The sequence below is a fragment of the Ixodes scapularis genome, unplaced genomic scaffold (assembly GCF_016920785.2).
Source record: "Ixodes scapularis isolate PalLabHiFi unplaced genomic scaffold, ASM1692078v2 PGA_scaffold2__306_contigs__length_199485367, whole genome shotgun sequence".
Lineage (NCBI taxonomy): Eukaryota > Metazoa > Arthropoda > Arachnida > Ixodida > Ixodidae > Ixodes > Ixodes scapularis.
In genome coordinates this window covers 90,513,153-90,536,488 of record NW_024609857.1, presented here as the reverse complement: position 1 = coordinate 90,536,488, position 23,336 = coordinate 90,513,153, and the positions used below count along the sequence as shown (strand labels likewise).

The window sequence follows — 23,336 nt, the reverse complement described above, 5'->3', positions numbered from 1 at the left end:
GGAAGGAGGAGAGAAGGAGGGGATGGTATGGAGGGGGAGCAGAAGCATACCCTCCCCCCCCCCCCTCCTCAAGAGCTGCGCCCTAATTACGTAATACAAAGAAATGTAAACGTCTTCCATTTTTTTCTTTTGCCTCATTTGGAGCAACTTTCAGGTTCATTTTGTGCAGTTGTGATGACTTTAAATGTGATTGTTTTTTCTAGGCTTCAGTGCTGTCACCTTGTCCCCCCAAACACTTGCAGGAACAACTGATAGCTGAAAAGCAGGGTCTGGTGGATTACTTCGTTCACGGGGAGGGAAAGGACTGCAACCTTGCTTCTCTGTACTTCCAGGCATGGTAAGGAGCTCTTTGGCTTCAGGCAAAAGCTTCCCCATTTCCTCACATAGAGCCCACTCTCGTGCGATAAGCCCTTGCAAAGAGCACGCGCTTTTTGCAAAACGTGCAGGAGCCAGTCATGGCGACGTGTTAGAGCCGAGGATTCCAGCGATCAGTGAGGCATGCAAAAGATTTTAACGGCGAACTGTGCCGGAACCCGGTAAATTGCCACGATTAGCTCATGCAATGTGCAAAAGTTGATACGCAGGCCTTTTCATAGTAGAAGTGTGGGGTATGTATGAGGAAATGTGGCATTGCCTGCTTTCAACACAAGGTGAAAAGAAAAGGGAGGAAAGTCTATTGTCCGAACCATATGCGGAAGAAAACATATTTTGGGTCACCAAGTAGGGCACCAAAAATGGAGCTCGGCTCATTTTAAAAAATTTTATTGCAAAATCCTACTTATATTGTATTTACTTGAGTAGTAGCCGTACTATTTATGAACAAGGCCCTTGCGTCTGCTTTCCTGCAGAATACATATACAGCCAATCATCGCATTGTGCATAAATAACATAGTGAATAACGAGATTGAGAACACGATTCTCCATACAAACGCAATCTTCACAGATGGTATCTTCGCGCGAAGACGTTATCTCTGTCCTGTAAACCGCTGGAAACATGCTGCCGATCGCGGTGATTGGCAAAGCCGCATGCTACGCGGAAAAGCGAACCCTCAGGTTTTCTTCAAAAACAGTGCGGCTATTACTCGAGTAAATACAGTATATACTTTCATCGAGATGGCAGTGCAGGAATAGCCATGGACCAGTGCAGCGCAGGAATAGCCACAGCTGGCTAAGCTCTACATACACGGAAAGAACTTCTTTCCTGTTGTTGCTCATATGTATCATAGATGGCATGTGTGTGCATGTTGCTTGAGCATTCCTTATGCACTTCAGTGTACAAGGAACTTCTTTCTTAGATGTCCTTACGTGGACCTGAAGAGAGGGATGATCCAACATCCTGTTCCCCACTGACTGAGAATGTCCCCTTCTCAGCCCCCACACAAGGTGCAGCCACGAGCAGGCCCCCTTTGAGCTGCTGCATGGGCCGCCGCACCTCCAGGAGGAGATGGGGGACCTCAGGTTTCGCCTTTCGCCAGAGTCCTTCTTCCAGGTGAGCCTGTCTCATGCATCCCAGGTACCATACAACTGATTAGATGGTGTAGCAGTGCTCTGTTGCTATGGTACCTAGAACGTACCGTTGACTAGAGTGCTTCTGGATTTCTTTTTACTGTCCCTTTTGGTTTACTACTTTGGTTTCTGGCTCTTGCCTTAGCATTCTGTGCTGCAATGGAAGGCTAAAGACACCCATTTTTGCTTACCGTGTCACACTACATACTTCTTTGAACACTCAAGAAAGCTGTATGGCTTACTTGATCGTTTTGCGAAGCATATGACGCAGATGCCAGACGTTCAGTTGACTGCCTACCTTGGTGGTTTGGTGCGTTCCTAGTTTAAGCGCCGTCAATGCAAGTCGTATTCTAGGCTAGGTGCATCAGAAGTCCATAGTTCTCTCGGCCCTCTTAGGACCGACCCTTCTTCTAGTTTGACCCAACCTCAGGTTTCATACACTGATTTTTAAACTTAATTTGAGGGAAACTTGAGTCTTCGTAGAAATTTAAACATCTCCAAGAGTGGATGTCTTTTTTTCTGAGTGCCTAAGAAATGCTAAAGAGAAGCAAGATCTCTATCCCAAACCCTTTCGTGTAGTCCGTCGTTGTGCAAGATTGAAGTGATCTCAGTGTGCAGACTGAACATAGCACGAGCAGCACTTCGGGCCCACAAAATAGAGTGCGTACGTTGAGAGTCTGCAACGACATCGTGCTTGCCCGTTGGTCGACGCAGGTGAACAGTGCGGTGGCGGGCTTCATGTACGACGCAGTGCGGCAGATGCTGGACTGCAACCAACATTCCACCCTCCTGGACATCTGCTGTGGCACCGGTGAGCAGTCAGCATTTTTATGTTGCAGAAAACGTCTTAATCTGCAACGTGGGAGGAGGTTCATGAAACCGATTCGACAAAAGCATGAAACAGGAGTGCCGCGTCATCACTTGCAAGCACAAGGGTATTGCAGTGTACAGAGGTAGTCGCACTCGTCCATAATGCCGCATGCGTGGTCGAGTTGGTGACGCGTGCGGCTTCTGTACAAAAGGATGGGGTTCGAACCCTGCTTGGTACAGTCGTTTCTCTCATCAATCTTTGTTTTTCTGGAAAGTTCCAGCCAATTCTGGGCTGTCGTCGCGTGTTCTGATTCAGGACGTTCCTGGATGTACCGTGTGTATAAAAGCAACGGTAACGCACTGTTTCAGTGGAGTTGCCCTTCCGTCGTCGACGCAGGATGCGGCAGTACCCTTTTGACGTGAAATCTGCTTAAGCAAGTAGTTTTTTATGAGAAAATTGTCACGAACGAGCGTAAAAACGAGTAGAGTAGCCAGCGTTATGAATAAGCATCATAGCTAGTGTTATGAAGGAGTGACACGCTGAGAGCGTTACAGACGTTAAGGTTATATATAAAGTATGAGCAACAGTAGAAATCTGAACCTGGGTCGGTGCGGTGGCAGTCTGATACTATAGCCACTGAGCTACTAGCATATCTGCTGTGCGGGGGTTTATTGTTTTTATTTGAGTGCAAAACTGCTGGCGAGAGCATCGGGTGTTTGATGAGAATAATAAATAAAAGAAATAGAATTAAATAAATAAAAATATAGCCATAAAAAATAGATAAGAGGATAAAATAATAAAAAAAAAAATGAAAAAGAAAAAAAGTAGATATCGTAAAATACCGTGGAAGTGTCCACCATTACCCGACCACCAACGTTACCCGACCTTTGGAATTCTGCAAATTATACGTCAAGTGCCAACACTCCAAAGCACTGGCATGGGTTGAAAATATTAACCCTGTTGCGGCAGCCAAGAAACTGCCTGCGGCGATGACGAGGATATCGTGTGAAGGTAAATGTGCTTTCTCTGATTCCGTTCACCCTGCCATCAAAGCCGTTTATTGGCTGCCATCTTGGTTTTTATCGATTTGACCGGACAAGTGCCCATGTCTAGATTAAGCATGTTTTCAGAAAAAGATGTAAAAAAACAGCATGAACCACACACGGGGAGTGTGGTTTGTGTGGGACACATTCGGTGCTCCCTGGGACCGGGGACCAGTTAATGCGAAAGCATTAACTGGTCCCATGAAGGGAGCCGACATCATCAGCTTCGAAGCCATGCCAAACGGCACCTTAACTCTCTTCTCCAAGTGAAGCCGGCTCCCAGCTTTGAAACCATGCGAAAAGCCTAGCCAAACGGCACCTAGTTTCTCCTACCCCAAAGGAGCGGAGTGACGCTCATGGATTTTGGCTTCGGTCCCATTGGCTGGCGCGCGTCATAGTTTCAAAGAATGAGGCTCCCATTGGCCTCTGCTCATCAGTTTCAACGACCGCCACCCCATGGCGCTGCGTGTCTGTGCCGTCACCGCGCCGGTAACACGAAACGTCCAAGGTCAGAGCGACAAGGAGAGTGCGCGGTGTGCCGTCGACGCAAATATGCCGCAGACGAAATAAGGAGCGGAAGAATCACTGGCATGGCTTTCACATTCACAAATCATATGAAGTGCTTAGGTGTGCCTCGAGCCTTTTTGTTTTGTTTGAATAGCAGGCACTAGTTGGTTATTAAGGGTTTATTATTTCCAGTTCTATATTCTTCTTTCCTTTCTATCTATGACAATGATGCTGGAGCATGCACCTTTCTCTGGCAAGCACTAGACTGGTGGCATTCGCAATAGTAATATAGTCACGTGGTGCAGCATGGAGCGGTTAGCTTGAAGGTGTCATACCTGCTCTAAAGGCCACCGCTAAACGCAGGAGGCTGCTCTCGTGCTTCCTGCCGGTTTTGGTCCCCATATCGGCTGCAGGTCAACACATCACTTTTTCCTGCGGTCCTACTTTATTATTGTTCTTTTCTTATTGATCATGATAATGTTGATAAATTCTCATGCCTTATTTTTGTTTACCGTTGCTAGAGCTTTCTGACATCTGAGAAGAGCATGCGAGCAGCCTTCAGCGTTCAGCTGTGGCATGTGTACTCCATGCACTCCTAAGCTGAGACTGTGATGGAAGCTACATCGTCGTTGGACCAGTCATATGCCTCTCTTTCGCCACGTCATCATGCTCCCGCCCGTAACCACTTACAGAGAGCTGGCTCAGGTAATAAAAGGGAGGCGGCTGATTGGTCCGGCGGGCACATAGCTCCCACCGCAGTCTCAGCGTAGGGGTGGAGTATAGAGCGGGTGGAACGCCCTTCCATGTTGTCCTATATGGCTGGATTAGTTGCTGCAAATGCCACCAGCCCAGGACTCGCCAAAGAAAGCTACATGCTCCCACGTCGGACAGAAGTGGGATTACCACTGTACAATGTAGTACCAGGTGCCTCCCCACCATCCCTGGTGGAGCAAGTCCAGACCCTTTGCATTTTCCTCATATACGTTGCCATTTGTGGAGCAATTTAGAAAATTCGAGCACCATGTCACCTGTAACCAAATGTTTTAAAATTAAAAAAAAAAAAAACAAAAAAAAAACAACATATTTTTAATGTTTTTTTGTTTATTAGGCAATTTTTTTTATTTTTAGTCCCTCAAATAGACCAAATGGCTGAGGTGGTTTCACGTGACATCTGTTGAGAGCACATAAGTGCAGTGCTCATCATACTTGTACGGAACACTTGTGGAATATTGAATGCAGAAAAAAATATAAAGTATGAGACAACTGCGTAAATTTATGTGAACTGAAGGTATGCTACGGACATAGTGTGATACAAAGTGAAAGAGCTTAGGGCTAGAACCAGCTATGCACGCACACATAGAAAAAAATAAAATAGAACAGGCCAAGAGTAGGCTTAGCATGTGTTTCAGATAAGTTTACTGAGCATTGTACATATTTTGTTGTTCTTGTGTTGCAGTTGTTCGCCAATTAGAGTTTTTAGATGTCTCCAAATCGGGATTCTTGGAATCAGATCAAGGAGTTGTTCAATATAAATGGTGTCAAAAGTATTGATTATTGATTCATACAAAATTAAGAAGGTTTTTTTTATTTAATCATATTTCCCACATGCTTGTTTTTTCTGGCAAGTTAATTTCTGGAAATAATATCTAAAATTCCGAACATTTACGACAATATTTGTTGTGTAATAGAAATTTTATCAAGCTTGGTTATGTGTTCTCAATAAAATGTGGACTGAGTTATGGCTTATCCCAAAATTGAACGATTTCAAGAAATACTGTAACTGGAGCGGAGTTGTCCCGAAGTTCTGTGGAATTTCTAAAAATGCCTGTCTGAAAGCTTATACAACCTGAAAATTATGGGAGTGAAATCATAAACTGTTTTATATGCATCTAATGTGAATATTGCAAAAAAATTACTTTTAATACTTAATTGATGATGATTGAATGAGCACATTATGGAGAAGCACCTAGGCATTTATGCTTGACACTACCTGCAGCTTTCACTATTTTTACAACAGTCAACAGCATGAAACTTATATTTTAAGCCCCTAAAAATGACATGGCCCCCAAACATATTTCCCAACAACCAAAAGTTAGTCAAAAACAACATGCAGCAAGCAAACAGACTTTAATCTAAGGAACTAATTTCCTGTAAATGTTTGCGGGATCGACTAACTCAAGAAGTAATTTACACAAATCGGGGAAAGGGTACCGATGGCTGTTATTTATGTCCCGAGAGCAAAAAGAATTGCAAACAACCACACAAACTGTGCTGCAATTGACAGCGGTAAATGTTGCATTGTTGAAAGATGTACTTTAAGAGATTTGCTTTTAGTTGATGTGCTCTGGCTTTAGTGGAATAGTTGTAAGAGGTGGTCTTTAGGAGATGTGTGAAAGATGCTTACGCGCTGCCTCCCGCACGTGATAGTCAGAATCCTGCACTTTTTGCTGCTTTCATGCCACTGCCGCCCTGTCTATCCTGTTCGGCGCGACACGCTTGCCGTTCCCAGTTCTCGGACGGAGAGTGTATCGTGTGGGGCCTGGTCCTGTCTGGGGGAAAAAACTGAGGGAGCGACGTCTTGATGCTCCGGAGAACCTTCCAGAACCCCAATGCTGCGTTGGCGACGTTCTAAAGCAAAAACCAGCGTGATTGCGGGGAGAGAGCTTCTCGCTACAGTCGACGTGGTTGTGCGAGAAACGATAACGAGGAAGTGAACACGTGGGTTTTTGCATTCGAACACTGCCGTTTTTCAGCAATGTTCGAATGCAAACATGTGCGAATGCACCTGGGGCCCTACGTTACACAGCGGGACGAAGGGACCTGGACAACGTCATCTGCTTCGATTGGTCAGTGGCGCGGCGCTGACCACTTGCAGCAGACAACGTCGTCCCGGTGTCTTGGTCCCACCATGTAGCATTGGGCCTCGGCTGTCTCCCAGTGTGCCAGCCCTCCATATTAAAGAGTCAGCACGAAGCACCTCAAACTAATACCACATAAAAGACGAGCCCTGCACAGTGACAGATGTTGCTGTTGCCGCACCCTAGCATGGCACTCATTGCAAGATGCTGCGAGATGCACGTGCAGCGCCGCGGACGCAAGCTAGTTGGTGCAGCTCAGATCTACTAGGAACGAAGAGGAAAAATACAGGTTTTGTCTTTGCTCGATCTCTTCCTCGTGCTACGGCTGAGCTGCCCTGCCCCGTCGCCTTCTCTTGTCAGGCACCATTGGTTTGACGATGGCCCGGGGGATCCACTCGGTGTTTGGCATGGATGCGAGCTCCCAGGCGGTGGAGGATGCAAGCCACAACGCACAGCTCAACGGTGAGCTTCTTGAACCGTCCTTCCGTCGCCTCTCTGAGGCTCGCTTTCCGGCAGAGGCCGTCCGTTTCCCCCTGTCCACTGTTATTTATCGGCGGTGGACTATCAGGGCTACTGCCTGAACCTGTTCTGCTAATTTGGAAGAAGTGCACTATCTTTCTATGTCAGAAGTATGAGTAATCTGAGAAGACTTTGTTACGTTACAAATTTTTTTTAATAGAGGTACGTAATAATGACGGTTTTATGTTTTTCGGGTTTATTTCTCTTGCTTTGCATTTGGCGTTTTTTTTTTTTTTAGGATTATTTATTGTTTTAGTTTGTTGCTGTTCAGCGTAATCTTCGGTAACAAACTAGTGATGATCATCGCGGCTTACGGCGAAGAAAACGGGACACATCGTAGGACGCCCCAACCCCCATGGAACAGGCGGATGGCCCGGGTGCTCGAAAAACATCCCACTACCATGAGTAGTTCGGTGTTGTTTGTGTTCTGAAACATCACAAAACGTTAGTCCATTCTTGGTTGTAAATCAAGAGGGGGAGGGGGGGGGTGCAGGCAAGGCCTTGTCAGGCACCTATACATCTTTCCAAAAGATGCTTCTGGGTCGCCGCCACGTTGCCGGTGACGGTGCAGCCGATGTGGCTCTCGTGTCGTCTATTGGTTAGAAATTTTCTGCCCCACTCTCGGACCGTTGAAACCTGCCCAGTGTGATTCTCCACCCATGTTTTGCAGTTTTGCATTCACAGTTTTCCGGCCCCTCTCGAAAGTTTCCACTTAATTTTTCTTACGCATGCTGCATACCCTTTTTGCATCATCTTCTGCCGTGAGAAATAGGGCTCGTAAGTGCTTGCCATTCAAGCGCAAAATATGTCTCCTCCTCCGACATCTGTATTCTTTCAGGCCGTAGTCTCGCATCCTGTTCTTTGAGAAGAACATAGAAAAAAGGCTCAGAGACCTCAACATTCGTTGTACTATAAATTATTTAAATTTTTGCGGTCGCGTAACTTCGTGGATTTCGTAAAGTATTAATTTTGGGAATATTTAGTTGGCACTACAGTTTACGATTGGAAGTGGTTTGCTATGTACTGGTTGCGATGGAGTGATGTACTTGCATGATCAATTTTTCTGAATATTTTTAAGTCATGAAAATTGTCAAAATTAGTTATTTGCAAAAGTTTGTCCGTTTTAGTATCTGATGCGGTTGCTGAAACAGTGAAGAATCACATTTCGTTCTCTAATAAAAAAAATAAAAGTAAAAAGAAACCCCTAAAAACTGCAAGATATCTAAAATAAAAAACCTTAATTAAACAGAAAAAAAGTTTTTGCTTAGAAAAAAAGCTGTTGTTGATGTTCCTTTATTGGTAAAATGACAGTTGTAGAAATGAACGAACCACGTGAGGAACCCAATAGGGCAAGCAGATGCCAACATGCGAGAATAGCCGCTTGGCTTTCTTCGGTTTTAGTCTAGACTCTCTTCAGCCCAAAGCTGACGGTGTGGTGGGAGGTATGAGCTGGTCGGACCATTCAACCGCTTCCTTTCATTGCCGGACCCCACTCTCTACACGTAGGTATGGGTGGGGGCGCAGCCTCTGTGGGGAAAGATAGGCGTATGACTAGGCCGACAAGCACTTAGCTTCCACGGCACTGTTGGCGTCGCAAGTGTGACGGTCAAAGTGAAGGGTAGCATAAAGAAGGGGGAAGTGGGGAAGATAGAGGGTGTGGCTTCTGCATTTCTTTGTGTGCTTATTAACTGGCCGCTAGATTAATCTTGTCTAATCCTAAGCAGCGACAAAAAAGAGGGGTTATCTTCTTTTCTCTTGCGGGAAAAACGGGGAGGAGAAAATCGAGGAGAGTGGAGAGTTAGCGTCCTCCTTTCTGCTAGTTGGCCGGCCTTTAAGATAGACGGTATCCTAGTTGTACTTTCTCGAGTCAGCTGCGAGAAGAACCTCTGAGAGGGACAGACCTTTAGGAACCCGAGGGAACACTGTCTCACACAAGTCAAGTCAGCAAATATGAGTCGACATTTGCGGCTGGAGGTTGGGTCAGGGATTCAGACTTCAGTACGCTCTCGAAGTACAAATATTGCATTGTTTCTTTGGCTTTTTGTGTGAGATTTCCTTTTCTATGGAGATTTTAGTTGGTTAATAAAACAAATCTGTTTTATTAGCCTTTGTCTCTTTGTCAACTTTTGGGCCCTCTTTACGATACACTTGTTATGTCCGAGCGAGTAGAGTGCATGAGAAGGTGCTTAAAGTGACCTATGGAACTTTTCTCCCTAATAGTGTCACGGGTGGTGACCAAAAGAACAATAAATAAGGAGGAAGAAATAAACGTTTAAAGTGGCGAACTTGTGCCCAAAAATAAAAAGGGAGCAGAAGAAAGCAGAGCGTTGCGGGCGTCGAAGTCGGCGTGACAGCAGAGTCAAACGCTGGGGCGAAACTGACTCGACAATGTCACGGGCGGCGTCTTATCTAGAGTGAGTCACTATCTTAAAGATTCGGCGGAGAAGGTTCGAGCGTAGCGCGCTCGGGGCGAGAATGAACACGCACTTTCCAGAACAACAAAAGCAGGGATAAACGATTTAAGTTATGTCCGGAGCAAGAATAAACGAGAAAGTTCCAGAAGTCCGTGACCCTGCGCGCGGCAATATTGTCTCGTAACAACAGGTTGGTGCTCAGGATCATTGGAACAATCTAGTCTTGTCAGCATATTCTATTTTGTTACCTGTAGCCATGGCACTGTTCTGTTAAGGGTGTTCAGCTTAGGGATGTACGGGCAGCAATACTCTGTTGTCAAAAGCTTGATTTATTTACTTGGCGGATGTTTATCATACTCGAGTTGTCCAATTGACGGAAATTCCCTGCAAGACAGTGGTTGTGAAAGCCTAATCCAAGCATTACACAAACAAGGAAGGAATTTCCCTTGAGAAGAATGTGTGTGGCTCTAGCCATGACTGGTAACCCTGTGGCTATGAACAGGCATAGGTTTTCTGACTTGTGGCATAAGATCGAGGAAGAATAAACGATTTTGTCTTATTCCTAGCGAAGAAGTGCTTCTATCACATCGATCGTAAGTTTTAGCAGTATTACATTTAAAGGAATACTGAAATGAAAATTTAAATATAGTATAGCTCTCAGAAATAGGTTGAGCATGATCAGCAAAATCTGCTAGTGACAATTGGATGTTTGTGCTTTAAACGGATGGCTATATTTTTCGTTAAATACCGCTGGTTTCGGCGAGCACTCAAAGAGCAGCCATCGGAGGATGCGATGCGTTTTGGGAGATCTGGCACCTCCAGGGCGTTTGTAACGTCGCGTTCAACTTCATGGGCAAGCACACAGCGAGGCTGGCGTGGTTCTGAGCTTTGCCACTTGATGGCGTCAATGCGTCACAACCTGGCTGTTCGAGATGCTTGCTCGCCACTTCATGCAGTAGTTGAATAGGTGCGGGACAAAAGGGAAGTCCAGTTCGTACAAGATTGACAGCCTACGCGCGCTCGTAGCTCAGCGCCGTACTTCCGCGGAGGAGCGCTGCTTTTCGGGGAAGTTTGACGTGCTAACAACATTCGGGAACATCTACCAAATGCAGTTTGGTTATCTTTTTTTTTTTAGAGCGCAGCTCTTAAGCGCTTGTTTCCAGCTTGAGCGGTGTCACCGTCGCTCAAGCTGGGAATCAAGTTGCGCGGTGCATTATGGGACGTTTCTTATGATGATGTCACACGTGACGTCACGTGTGACGTCACAAGGGTCACAGTGACATCGTAGATGACGTCACTGTGTGAGCATTATAAGTAAATTTTCGCGCTAAAATTAGCAGAATTTTTTTTTTTTTGCTAAATTTAGCAGAAAAATTTCCTTGCTAAATTTAGCGGAAAAATTTCCCCACTAAAGTTAGCAGAAAATTTTCCCTGCTAGATTTAGCGGAAAAATTTCCCTGCTAAATTTAGCAGAAAAAATTGCCCGCCAAATTTAGCGGAAAATTTTCCCTGCTAAAATTAGCGGAAAAAATTCCCCGCTAAATTTAGCACTAAATTTTCCCCACTAAATTTAGTGGAAACATTTCCCGCTAAATTTAGTGGAAAATTTTCCCCTCTAAATTTGGCGGAAAATTTCCCCGCTAAATTTAGCGGAACAATTCCCCGCTAAATTTAGCAGAAAAATTCCCGCTAAATTTAGCGGAAAAAATTCCCCGCTAAATTTAGCACCAAATTTTCCCCTCTAAATTAAGCGAAAAAAATTTCCCCACTAAATTTAGCGCCAAATATTCCCCGCTAACATGAGCGGGAAAATTTCCCCGCTAAATTTAGCGGAAAATTTTCCCGCTAAATTTAGCGGAAAAAACCCTCCGCCAAATTTAGCGGAAAATTTTTCTTTAAATAGGACGCGAGCAGGAGAGGAGGAGGGGCATAGACTCTTCTCCGTACCTTCTCCTCCTCCGCCTCAAGAGCTGCGCTCTAATTCGGCGTTACAGGAGATTGTAAACATCCTCTTTTTTTTTCGTTTTAAATAATGTTTTGGTGTTTTCTCGAACAAAAAATTGGTTTCTGTAGTGTGACCACAACGTGGTTGCCTTTTAGACAATAAAATAAGTTCTAGAGTTTCATTGAAGTATCACTTTAAAAAACCTAAACTAATGTTTGGTAGAGGTTAAATGTTGATATTAAAAACAGTGCCTAGGTGGCACAAGCTGTCATCTTATTTGAATGGTTCAGCCATTTGCATATATCCACCTAACCGCACAGTGTACTGCTCTTGCAGGCATCACCAATGCCAGGTTCGTGGCTGGACGTGCGGAGCACCTGGTCCCCAACATGCGGAATGAGTTTTTTGCCGAGGAGCTGTGTGCAGTTGTCAACCCTGGACGTGGGGGACTGAGTAAGTCTCACTCTTGTCAAGATAGGCATCCTCAATGGCCGAAACTGGAGGGGGTCGAATCTCTAAAATAGTATTGTGGCCAGCTCACAGGAAAATTCGGAAAGTTCTAATTGCTTGCTCTCCGTGTCAGTGGCTTGCCATTCAACTCGGCATGCACAACTGAGTGGGACCGACTTTAAACGAATGCCAAAAGTTTGTTTTATGCGCTCTGATGTCATACTTTACTTTTTGAACACGGTGAGGTGAAAGAGTTTTTTTAAGTAAATGAATTTTACATAAAATGAGACCTAGAGAGATGCCCAGTTATACCTAATATTTAGTGGATTTACAAACCTTGCTATGGTGCAAATGTTCTTTGTTCACTTTCAAACAAAAAAAAATTAAGAAAAATCATGAATGATGAACACAAGTTGTCAGGGCATCTCTGCCCAAGATATACTAAAGCATAACAGCCACAGTTTAATTTTGAAGATTTTACTGCAACGTAAATACAACATTCACAAAGTTTCCGCATCTTTTTAAAAACACCAGGCACATGCATGCACCATCCCACTTTAAAAGTGTGCTTTTCTCCCAAGCACGCCATTGCCATACTCATCCTTTTCCAAATGTTGATCGCAGTGGGTTACCCCATTGACCGCGCTTTTTACTGAGCACCGGTGCACTGCGGAGAAGCAACACCCACAGAGCTTCGGCTTCCAAGGGTGTTGTTTCTCCACAGCGCACCTATGCTCGATAAGAAGCACACTTGACAGAGCTAACCCTCAACACTTAGAAAAATATGAATATCGCAGTACACCTCAAAGCGAATATCGAATAGTGTAATATTCGAAACTACTATTTGAAATTTGAATATCTGCACAACTTTAGAAAATAACTGATGATGATTCGCACGGATAAAAATTTGATTTGAAGACTTTGTTACTTACGGGACAAAGGTGGAGTGACCATATCGACCACTCTAGCATGTAGGTATTTACTAATTCTCATAGGTTCCACAAAAATGCTAAGCCACCTCTTTTGCCTAGGTATGGTCATATTTTGTGGCCTATAAGTGGCGCCTCTTGCAGAGATGGCTGTTTGGGCTCTTCCCACCGCTGGAAATAATGTTTGTTGTCGTCGTAGTCATAGTTATTCAAGTTGTAGTTGTCATAGTAGGGCATAGGGCGCTGTCGTCGACATTGTCAACTGCTTGAAAAAGATTGCCTGCCGCCGCTGCGGTCTCAGGATTTGACCCTGGGTCTGACACATTGCCACAGAGTTACGCCACAGCTTTGACAATCTGCTTTACATACAATATTTGAAGACTCATATGCTTTTGAGTCTCGCGCAGTGCCCACCATGCTCCATTCACCCCTAAGCCAAGACTGCGCCGGGAGCTACGTGCTTGCCGAACCAATCGGCCACTCCCCTTCCGTCACCTGACCCGGCCCTCTTCGCTCGGGTATGGGATAGAGCGTGACCACGTGCCAAAAGAGAGGCGTACAACTCGAATAACCCGGGTGTGGCCTCCTCCTAAGTCTCAGCTTAGGGGTGAATGGAGTACAGATGGCCACAGTGGCTGTGACGTCACGATAGAAACTTTGTCATTCTTAATTCTAAATTTAATGGGGGGTAATTGTTGACATTAAAAGCTTTGACCGGGTGGTGCAAGCCGCCGCCCGATTAAAAGGGTTCGACCATGTCCATCCATCCAATACTACCTCGAAGACGGGCCGGTGTATTACATCATCGTTAGTGGATCTCCAAGCCGCCGCAAGCAGCAAACGCGGTGAAGCTTGACGAGAGTATGACGCAAAGGGGCAGATGCGACAGTTTTTTTTTATAAGTTGCACCTCCCGCCCCCCCCCCCCCCCCCCCCCCTATAAACGGCTGTTTTCAGAAATAAGTTTGTATAAGTTGCACTACAGTCCCCGACCAATTTTTCAGACTTCGTAAATTCGGACTTGCTCATTATTTCGGACATCGACGACGAACCGTTACTCAGCCAATAGACCTTTCCAGAAAATCCCGGGAAACCTTGCAACGGGGGGAATTGAGGGGCTGTTCGTATTTACACTCGTGCCGGCTCGAATGCTTCATACATCCTGGTAGCGGCACAATTAATTTTATCTTGTCATTAGGAGCGCGGAACACACGCAAAAATTAAGCAAGCGGAAAAGAGGGTCATCACGTACCTACTCTGTTTTGCTTTCCTTACGCCTTGTCTGCATTATGAAATCACAAACTGATAAACCAATGTCAACTTTGTTTTTGGTTCTTGCATAATTTCATGTGCCGTACACCTGAGCGTCGCAATGCGTAACGCAGACGCTGGGGACATCACATATTTCCGGAAAGGCCTATTGAAATACTATGTATTAACAACCAATTTTTCGGATGCAGTCCAAAATTTTGATTTCTCGGACCAAAAATAGTTATGAATTATGAGCAGCGGTCGCAGAGAGGCTGTCATCTTGCATTTTTTGCTGGCTTGACCGTGGGTTTGGCTCGATGTTTTAGAAGGCTTGGATAGGTTTGGCAGCACTACCTTAGCGCTGCCGAACCAGCCGCTAGGCATGCTATGTTGTGCGTTTTGTTTGCCACCTCTGCATTGCATATGCAATGCAGAGGTGGCAAGATCTTAAGCTTCGAAACATTCATTTTACTTTCAAATAAATCATGTTGCATTGCCATAGCCAAAGTATCTGTATATTTGTTTTTTAACACAGAATGTGTTTTATTTGGCGTTTGTTATGAGAAAATTGTCATGAACGAGCATCATGAATGAGTGACAAGCTGGGAGTGTTGCACACAGTAAGGGTATATATGAGGTTTATATATAAAGTGTGAGCTCCCAGTGGGGCTCAAACCTGGGTCGGTGTTGTGGTGGTCACTGTTTACAAACAAGTCCGCCTTTGCCCAGACAAGGTGTGGGCACTGCGCGTGCGCAGAAACCACATTCGCATGAGGTGAAGCGTCTGTGCATGCCTTGTGTTAACAACAGTGCCGCCGCAGTGGCGCGACATCAGAGCCGCATGTCCGTGTACAGCCACTGAGCTACTGGCGCAGCCAATACAGATGGGTCAATGATTTTATTTGATTGCAGAAGTGCCGGCGACAGCGGCAGGTTTTGGTTGAAAATAATAACGCATAAGCAAAAAATAAAATAGAAAGCATGAAACAAAATAAATAAAAAAGTTATAAATTAAAAGTAATTACGTAAATAAATAAAAGTAAGACAAATAAAACAAAAATGTAATAAAGAAAAATCTTGCACAAACGAGTGTGGTTTGTGTGGGTCACATTCTATTCTCTAGTGTTTTTTTTGTTGTTTTTTTTGTGCAAGAGGATGAAGCCTGAATATTTTTTTATTTCTGCTGTTTGCTAATGTTTGAACTGAATACACCTATACACATCTGAATACATCTATATACAATAGATCAATATTCTTGATATCTCCAGAAATCTGAAATAGATCACAAGAAAGAGCCTGTCAAACTTTGTCATATATTCCCAAAAAGCACATAGTTTGACAGTTTCTTAAAAGTTAACTCAGCTACATTCCAATTACTTGTAAGTAGGGTATATACTTTCCGGCGTTTATTTATGACAAAAATCAGCAGCTGTTTGTCGGTGTTTATTTATTTCACCAATACTGGTGCTTTTCGATGAATTCTGTCGCGCAGACACTAAAAACGGTGGTTATTGGGGAAAAATTTGCGAATGTAAACTACCACTGAAGGATATCTTTTACTCAATCTCTTTCACACTTGATTATTGTAGTAAATTAATGCATACATTCCTGGGCTCATGCCTGCCACTTACGCCCGCTCCCTCCTGTTAACGACACGCAATTTCGAGGATGCCCGCTCAACATTTGCGCTGGACACGGGAAACCCCAAGGCGTCCAACGAGGCTTGGGACAGTACTGCAGACAGCTATGACTGGCATCTCAGGCCACTGATAGTGGTCTAACTCAGCAGCCCAGGAGTCCCACTAACCTTGGAGAACAGTGGAACAGAGCTACTGTCCTCCAAGGGTCCAAGACCCTGTAGGTCACAAAAGAAAGGCAGGCAAAGTGCATGATTCCGGGTATGATAATGTGTTTGACAGAAGTTTGCGAAGGACTTTTTCATTGAAAATAACACATTGCTAGAAAAAATATATTTAGAAACCGGTGTTTTTTTGTTTTGAACGATTTTTATTTCCGTCACCAGCGAATGTTTATTGATGTTTTTCGGTTAAAACTGGGAAGTATGCAGGACTTTTTCGGTGAAAAAAACCAGCGCTTGCTCGGAAATATGAAAAAAAACTGTTTTTCGGTTTTAGCCGATTTTGTATATCCGACACTGTCGAATGTTTAGCGGTTTTTTTGTTTGTTTTTTCGGTGAAAACCTGGAAAGTGTACTTGTAAGGTATTCTGTGATGTTGAGATGTACTGTGATCCAACAGTTCGTGTTCCAATGTGGAGATGTTGGCACATTTCCAATTTGATCCAACACTCAGGGGGACAGACTCTTTGACATAACAGCTGACGTCGAGACAAAATCTGCGCGAATTTCAAAATACTTTCTGCACCCCTAAGCTGACACTGTGGTGGAAGCTGCATGCTTGGTGTAGAGGTCGTACATCTGCCCTTTGCCACGCGAATTTCAAAATACTTTCTGCACCCCTAAGCTGACACTGCGGTGGAAGCTGCATGCTTGGTGTAGAGGTCGTACATCTGCCCTTTGCCATGCGATTAGGATCATAGTGGGTGTGCATGACCCATAGCCGTGTACAGAGTGTGGGGGTCAGGTGATTAAAGGGAGGCGATTGGTCTGACGATCACGTAGCTTCGAGCGCACTGTCAGCTTAGGGGTGAACAGAGTAAATGGACTCGCGATAATTCAAACTCGAATATTTCATGCTTCCGGCTAATTCAAACGAATTTAAAAATTTTAGTTGTCCCAAAATGTTTTAAATGCATTTATAAGCTGCTTACTTCAAACATCGCTTCCGCTTAATTTATACTACTTGTTCATAGCGGCAGGTTAGCCCCGTTGAGTGTGCCTCTCACGGAGCACCTGTGTACCGCGGGAAAGCAATAGCGACGAAGCTCAGAGGTATTGCTTTTTCACAGTACGCCGGTGCTCGGCGAGAAGCGCACTTGATGGGATTAACCCACTGCGATTATGCAAGCAGTACTGTCCTGACAATTTGCTTTAATTATTCGTGCTTGTTTTTTTTTAATTTTTCTGACAAGCTTAAATTCGAGATTAAAGAAAGAATATTTGAATATAGCGAGCAGATTTATAAATTCCCTCGATTTGGATAGCTGGGCGCCTGTTTAAGTTTATTGTCATTTATGTGCCACTCCGATGTAGGCATTGGACTTTGAGGCCACAGTTCAGAGATATAGTTCTTTAAAAACTTGCAGAGCTTAGAAGTGGACAAGTGGAAGGTTGGGAACAACCTTTGTGAGTTCAGCTGAATTTTCATTTAAGCATGGTATGACTGTAGTAAAAGGCCTGTAGAAACTGTTTGATATTCAACTAGAAAATATTTGGCCAAAACTGCTGTTTATACCAAACTTCACCAATGTTTCATATGCGTGCCTGCTTATAAACAGGCCTGTGCAAAGAAAAGTATACAAAAATCTGCTTGGTATATGTAGTTATTCCTATAGCAAATCGCTTCTTTGCCTTACATCATATTTAGATGAATTTCTGACAATCCAAAACTTCTGATATTTCAATCTAAAGTCTGGTTTCCTGGAGTTTGAAATAATGAGAGTCAACTGTAGTTGTCACCACAAGTTTTGTAAGTAACTGTAACCGAACTGAGTAACTGAAATTTCTTTAGAACTTGGAAAGTATTTCCGGTAACTTAACTACTTTACACCCCTTTTCCCTGAGACACTTGTTGGTGTCCCCAGGCAGAGCTGGCTGAACGTAGGACTGCCCTCATGCCACTGTTCCCACCCCTGCAGGCAGCAAAGCGATCCGGGCGATGCGAGACTACAAGCAGATCAAAAGGCTGGTCTACATCTCCTGCAAGCCCGAGGGGGTCGCCCAGGACAACTTCGTGCAGTGAGTTCTGGGTACTCTTTAAGGGGGAACACTGGTCTTGGAGCTTTTTTTCTTATTTTAGGACCAAACTTAATGAAACTGCACATGCTTGTTCAGCTTTTTGTGCTGATTTTATATATCTGCTCACTTTCTCGGTCAGTAGCATTGTCCTTAAAATAATTAAAACTTGCCTGCCTTTGTTTGGAAAAACGATAGAAAAAAAACTGCTCAACAAAATATTATTTTTAACAGATGGCTAGATACTACAAAGTGTAGAGAATACAATGTTGGAAGCACTTTTAAAATAAACTCATTATTAGAGATTTTACCACACATTGAAGTTCAGTGCTCAATGCATGTCTAACAAGTAATATAGCAAAAGATCAAATAGAAATTTTTCTAGACTTATATTAAAAAATCTGCTCTCAACATTGTATGCTTCACACATTTAGCAACACATTTCAAAAAAGATTATATTTTTATCTGCTGTAGATGCTGAGATATCCCTCCTGTAAATTTTCAAGGAGTTCAAAACTTGTGTTTTGTGAAAACAATGCTTTAGAGTCAACTTCAATGCACATACAACCCACATAGATATTATAAATTGATTTATAGCTCAGATATTCATTCACGAAATTATAAGCCTGGTAGATTCAGAAGAACAACAGCCATCGCGATTTTCAAAAGAATGCAGTTTTAGGAAGTTTTCGGCTCCAAAGACCCATGTCACCCCTTAAGAGTGCATTGTGTGCGGAAGGTTTTCTCTCTGCTTGGCTGCAATAAACCAGTTCCATAAAATCTCAAATAGTCGCGGGCTTTGCACAATTCGAATTATGGGAACGTTTCATATGCTCCTTCTTGCTTTCATGTCATCTAACACGTGACATTGATGAGAGATAAATAGAAAAGGCAGTGCATTTGCGCGCTTGCCCTCACCCACTTGCTTGCATTGCCCGTCGGCCCTGCGATGTACATACTACTTGGGTTGCACCGTTTTGTGGCATCCCATGCCACCCGCTGTACTGTTAGCAGCTTCTGATGACTACGTTGGCCAGTTTTATAGACATTTAGCTGGAATTATAGTCTAATATTTGGCTCGTAGTCTGCCCAGGTAATACTGAAGAGTATGGCATTGTTTTCTCAGTGCCAGAAATTAAATGGAATTGCTTCCTAAAAATTCTAGGCATGATTTTTGTGGTCTGTTTAAATATCATCATCTCCGTATAAAGGGGTTAGGACACAAAAATTAAACGGGTAGATTATTCTTGACACAGAATGCTCATTGGCTACTTAGTATATACACCAAGTTTCACAATTTTCACAGCTCTAGTACTTGCAATAATCAATTTACGAATTTTATAATTTTCGTCTGGTGACCAGGGCGCACTGCTCAAGTTAATCACACCATGGTGCCTATAAACCACACAATCCTGAACGCTCTCTTGTTCTAGGTGCCCCCATGATCGCCCAAGCTTGCCTTGCCGTGGCACGATCAAAACTGCTCATGCAACTCAGCAACCCTAAAGCTATTCTCGCTCTCATCCCTGGCCCTTTGTCCTTCTTCCACGCATGCACCTGCGAGATTGTCACGAACAACGGCAGCCACTGCGAGTTCGTCCGCGACTCGTCATCGCTGGAGCTGGTCGCCAGTGGGTCGCAGTCAAAATGACCAGCTTTCACTTCTCTCGATAACAATCACACTCATCGCTGCTGCGATCAGTGTCGAGGACTTCGACAAAGCAAGCAATGCCGCAGATGTAATCGTCACGAACCGCAGGCTTGAAACGCAGAACGTAAACAAGGAAGCTGAAGCTTGAAATGCCAAGAGAGCCAAGCCTGTAAGCGCGTGCAAAGGGATGCCACACGATGGGCAGGTGACGTCATAAACCCAACCACCACGGCGACTTCTTCGAATGAGGCGGATCCGAGCATCCCGCATATGAATCTATTTATCCACGAAACTATCGCACAATTTTCTAAACAAATTTAGCAGAAATATGGGAACATCCAATGGGTCCTAGCAGTATAGTTATCTCCTATTGTATTTTGGCATGTCCTAACCCCTTCAACTCCCAGATCAAAGCAAGTGGTAGATAGATGCACGGGCCACTTCCTCAGCAACAGCGTTGCATTGCACCGTTTGGTTTTCTCTACCACTAAATATAAGCTAAGCTTCCTACTAATGACCCTTCAGGCATCTTGTTGCTTAAAATTGTCCTTGCCTGTTATCGAAAGCGTCATCTGAAATTGCAGAAAACGTTTTCCATCCTCCAGAAATGTCGAAACAGTCTGCAACAGAGCAGAACAACATTGCCTCAACCTTCTGACAGTGCGTCCAAACCGGATGAAGTCGCATTTTCGAATCGCGACCGTCGTCAGTTGAGCCCGCCCTGCACCCGGCAACAAAAAGGCGGCGCCCAAGAGAGAATCGGGAAATGGAGTGTCGTTACTCTAAGTGTAGCTTATGTAATGCTTCTCTACCTGCCGCTTTAGGAGAAATGATCCGAATCTGTGACCTTGCACCGATTGCCGTGGGAACCTCGTGGTTCGTTGCAGGCTCTGCCGCTCGACTGGCCGGTCGCGGCTTCTGGGACCTCCATTCCGGCCGCTGCTGGCATGCCCCGTGGACATGTTCCCACAGACGCGGCACTGCGAGCTCATCATGCTGTTTGGCCGATCGTGACCGGCCTCGCTTTCCCACTTGAAGCCCTCAACGTTGCTGCGACTATGTTACCACCACTTGCTGGTGCTTAGATAAGGCGCCCCTCGAAGAAGTGGAACCAGTCACCCGCAAGCACCGCCCGCTAGTCTCCCAAGTGATTGAGCCGGGGCTGGTGCAGAGCATCGCCCCTTTTTGTCTGCAAGGAAAGCAGTGGCGTTTGTGGACATTAGTTCCTTTTTGCATTGCCCTGTGTCTGCGTTTGTCATATTTTGATTTTGATTTGAAATTTAGACAGTTTCATAAAGAAACTACGGAAAGATTTTAATATTCTATTGTTAAAACAAATGATGTTGTCTGGCATTGCAGAAACGAGGGAGGCTTGAGGGCAATTTATGTTTTCCCGAACACGGTTCATAGAAGCTGCAGATGTGGAAACGGACTGCTCTGGCTTGCGTTTTTGGATGTTGGGAGCTCGCGACGAGGCAAACTGAGTGGATCTGTGGGATATTGACGAGCGTGAATGTGGGGAGTTTGCAGAGAGAATGGGGGGCTCGAAATGTGCAAAGGGAACTTTGAAGACCCAATAGGCCTGTAGTTTTTGAAGATTTTAGCAGCATCCCTAGAGGGCAAAGTCCGATACTTTTGAGCTGCTGTTCAGTTGCGCATCACCACGCTCGCCATTGTCGATACAAATTTTTGAAATAAAAGAAGGAAAAAACTTTCGAAAATCATTATAGCACTTTGATATGACGTGGAAGGTTTGCCAGTTCCACCGTTTTTCTGCTAATATCCGAGATTTTTTTAGTTTTTTTCAAACCCCCCGTAAGTGTGCGTAGACAGACTGGCAGATTGAATAAACTTGTTTGCGCAAACACAAGACAAACACGAAAGAGTGGACAGGGACAAGTGCTGCTAAGAATGACAGACGCCGTGGACCGTGCATGATGAACCACCGGGACGTCGCTGTATGTCAGCATTAATGGTCACGCCTCGTTCATGCTAGCAGAAGCTACAGCCCCCTGGCGAAAATAAATAGGCCCATAAGTAAAGATACGAGTCGAGCACTTGGGCAGGGATGTTCTTTGCGGCCTTTACGATTCGCAGAGTGGAGGCCAGAGAAGAGCAGTGTCGGCCTTGATCCCTCGTGCTGCAGACGTGGCCAAAAGATAAAAAAAAATTGTGGTGGCTTAGCTTGGCTATGCCAGGATATACGTAGCGTGAGCTTATGCGCACAAAATGAGCTCCGGTGCAGCGTCAGACTTGGCTACTGAGCAACAGAGGCACACAGCTGGCCATGCGGCGGCGCCGGTGCGTCTGCCGCGGCTATGGCCTCACTCCTCTGGAATGCGCAGACCAGCGAGGTGCGTGTGGTGGTGGCGGAGCACGCGGCGGCGGCTTCGGCGCGCCGGCTGTGCGCTGTGCGACGTCACTGTTCCTCGCGCATGCGCAGATCGGCGAGGCACGCGTGGCGGCAGCAGAGCGTGCTGCTGCGGCGGCGGCTCTGGCGCGCCAGCAGTGCGCTGTGTGACGTCACTGCTCCTCGCGCTTGCACAGCACGGCTCTTCGACAGCCACGCAAAACTGCTAAACCTCGGCCACCGTAGCTCACGCTACAAACCAGTTACTATCGTACTGATGTACGCCAGCAATATGTAGTGCTACTGGCGGATAGCAGGCTATTTCCAGGAATTAGTCAAGATCTGTGATGCAGGAGACATGTTAGATCTGGAATATAGTAGTGATAAACTGGCAACCATGAGTTATAACAATGACTGAAGAGCTAATACAAGAACCCACGTTTGAGTCAGTATATTATAGAGTGCCTCGGTGATTATGAAAACTGTAACTGACAAAGGCGACAGGAATGTGGACGTAATAATCGTCACTGGAACTCCCAGGAAGCAGTTATGCAGTGTCAAGAGATTGAGAAAGAGATCATGCTGCCTGGTCCAATTTGGAAATGTAGCCCTATTATTTTAATGCGGACAAAGCATGATAGATGTGGGGCATATCTACGTGAACTGAAGGCGTAACACAAGTGAATGGGACACACAGAACATACCTCGACAGTTGAAAGTCATCCTTAGGGTCAAAGTGGTTGTGTTAGAAAAACCAACTTTAAGGGGGGGTGGGTGGTTGTGTCAGAACAAAATTTATACAAATTTAAAAAAAAAAGAAGGGATGACGAAATGTTAGGATGGGTCGTGCAAGCTGCCACCCGTTGCAAAGGGTATAGCCATTACCATCCATCAATCCATCCAGCCATGGGACTACCAACACCATGTAGTAGTCCACATGACAAGTGTTGGCTGGGTGTTGGCTCCCTGTTTTTTCGCGTTAGTTCTTCAGTCAAGATTCTTACATATTGGAGCTGCTGGTGATGTCATCTCATGGTCTAACGAATTGGACTGTTGTGTTGGGCCCAGGGGCGGATACAGGAATTTCCTGAGGGAGGGGTCAGGTGTTGGTCAGCGTACCATTTGCTTAGGAACCCCTCCCCCTCTCCTTCGTTATACGCCCCAAATTTTACACATGCAGAAATCAAGAGGGGAATCAGGACATCCTGACCCCCCCTCTAAATCCGCCC

At 44.9% G+C, this 23,336-nt stretch overlaps 1 protein-coding gene across 2 annotated transcripts in view; it reads left to right on the top strand.

The window, feature by feature from the left end:
* The window catches only part of LOC8038680 (tRNA (uracil(54)-C(5))-methyltransferase homolog-B), a 63,647-nt gene extending 40,830 nt beyond the window's left edge, over positions 1 to 22,817 (top strand). The window contains exons 8-14 of one of the 2 annotated variants that reach the window (XM_029983111.4): positions 243 to 337; positions 1,372 to 1,489; positions 2,221 to 2,317; positions 7,086 to 7,187; positions 11,940 to 12,056; positions 18,010 to 18,109; positions 20,645 to 22,817. In XM_029983111.4, the coding sequence (XP_029838971.2) occupies positions 243 to 337; positions 1,372 to 1,489; positions 2,221 to 2,317; positions 7,086 to 7,187; positions 11,940 to 12,056; positions 18,010 to 18,109; positions 20,645 to 20,771 (756 nt within the window). In that variant the 3' untranslated portion in view covers positions 20,772 to 22,817. The remainder of the gene's footprint in view (positions 1 to 242; positions 338 to 1,371; positions 1,490 to 2,220; positions 2,318 to 7,085; positions 7,188 to 11,939; positions 12,057 to 18,009; positions 18,110 to 20,644) is intronic. The other variant, XM_040206623.3, reaches the window with a different exon arrangement.
* The last annotated feature ends 519 nt before the right edge of the window (positions 22,818 to 23,336 follow it).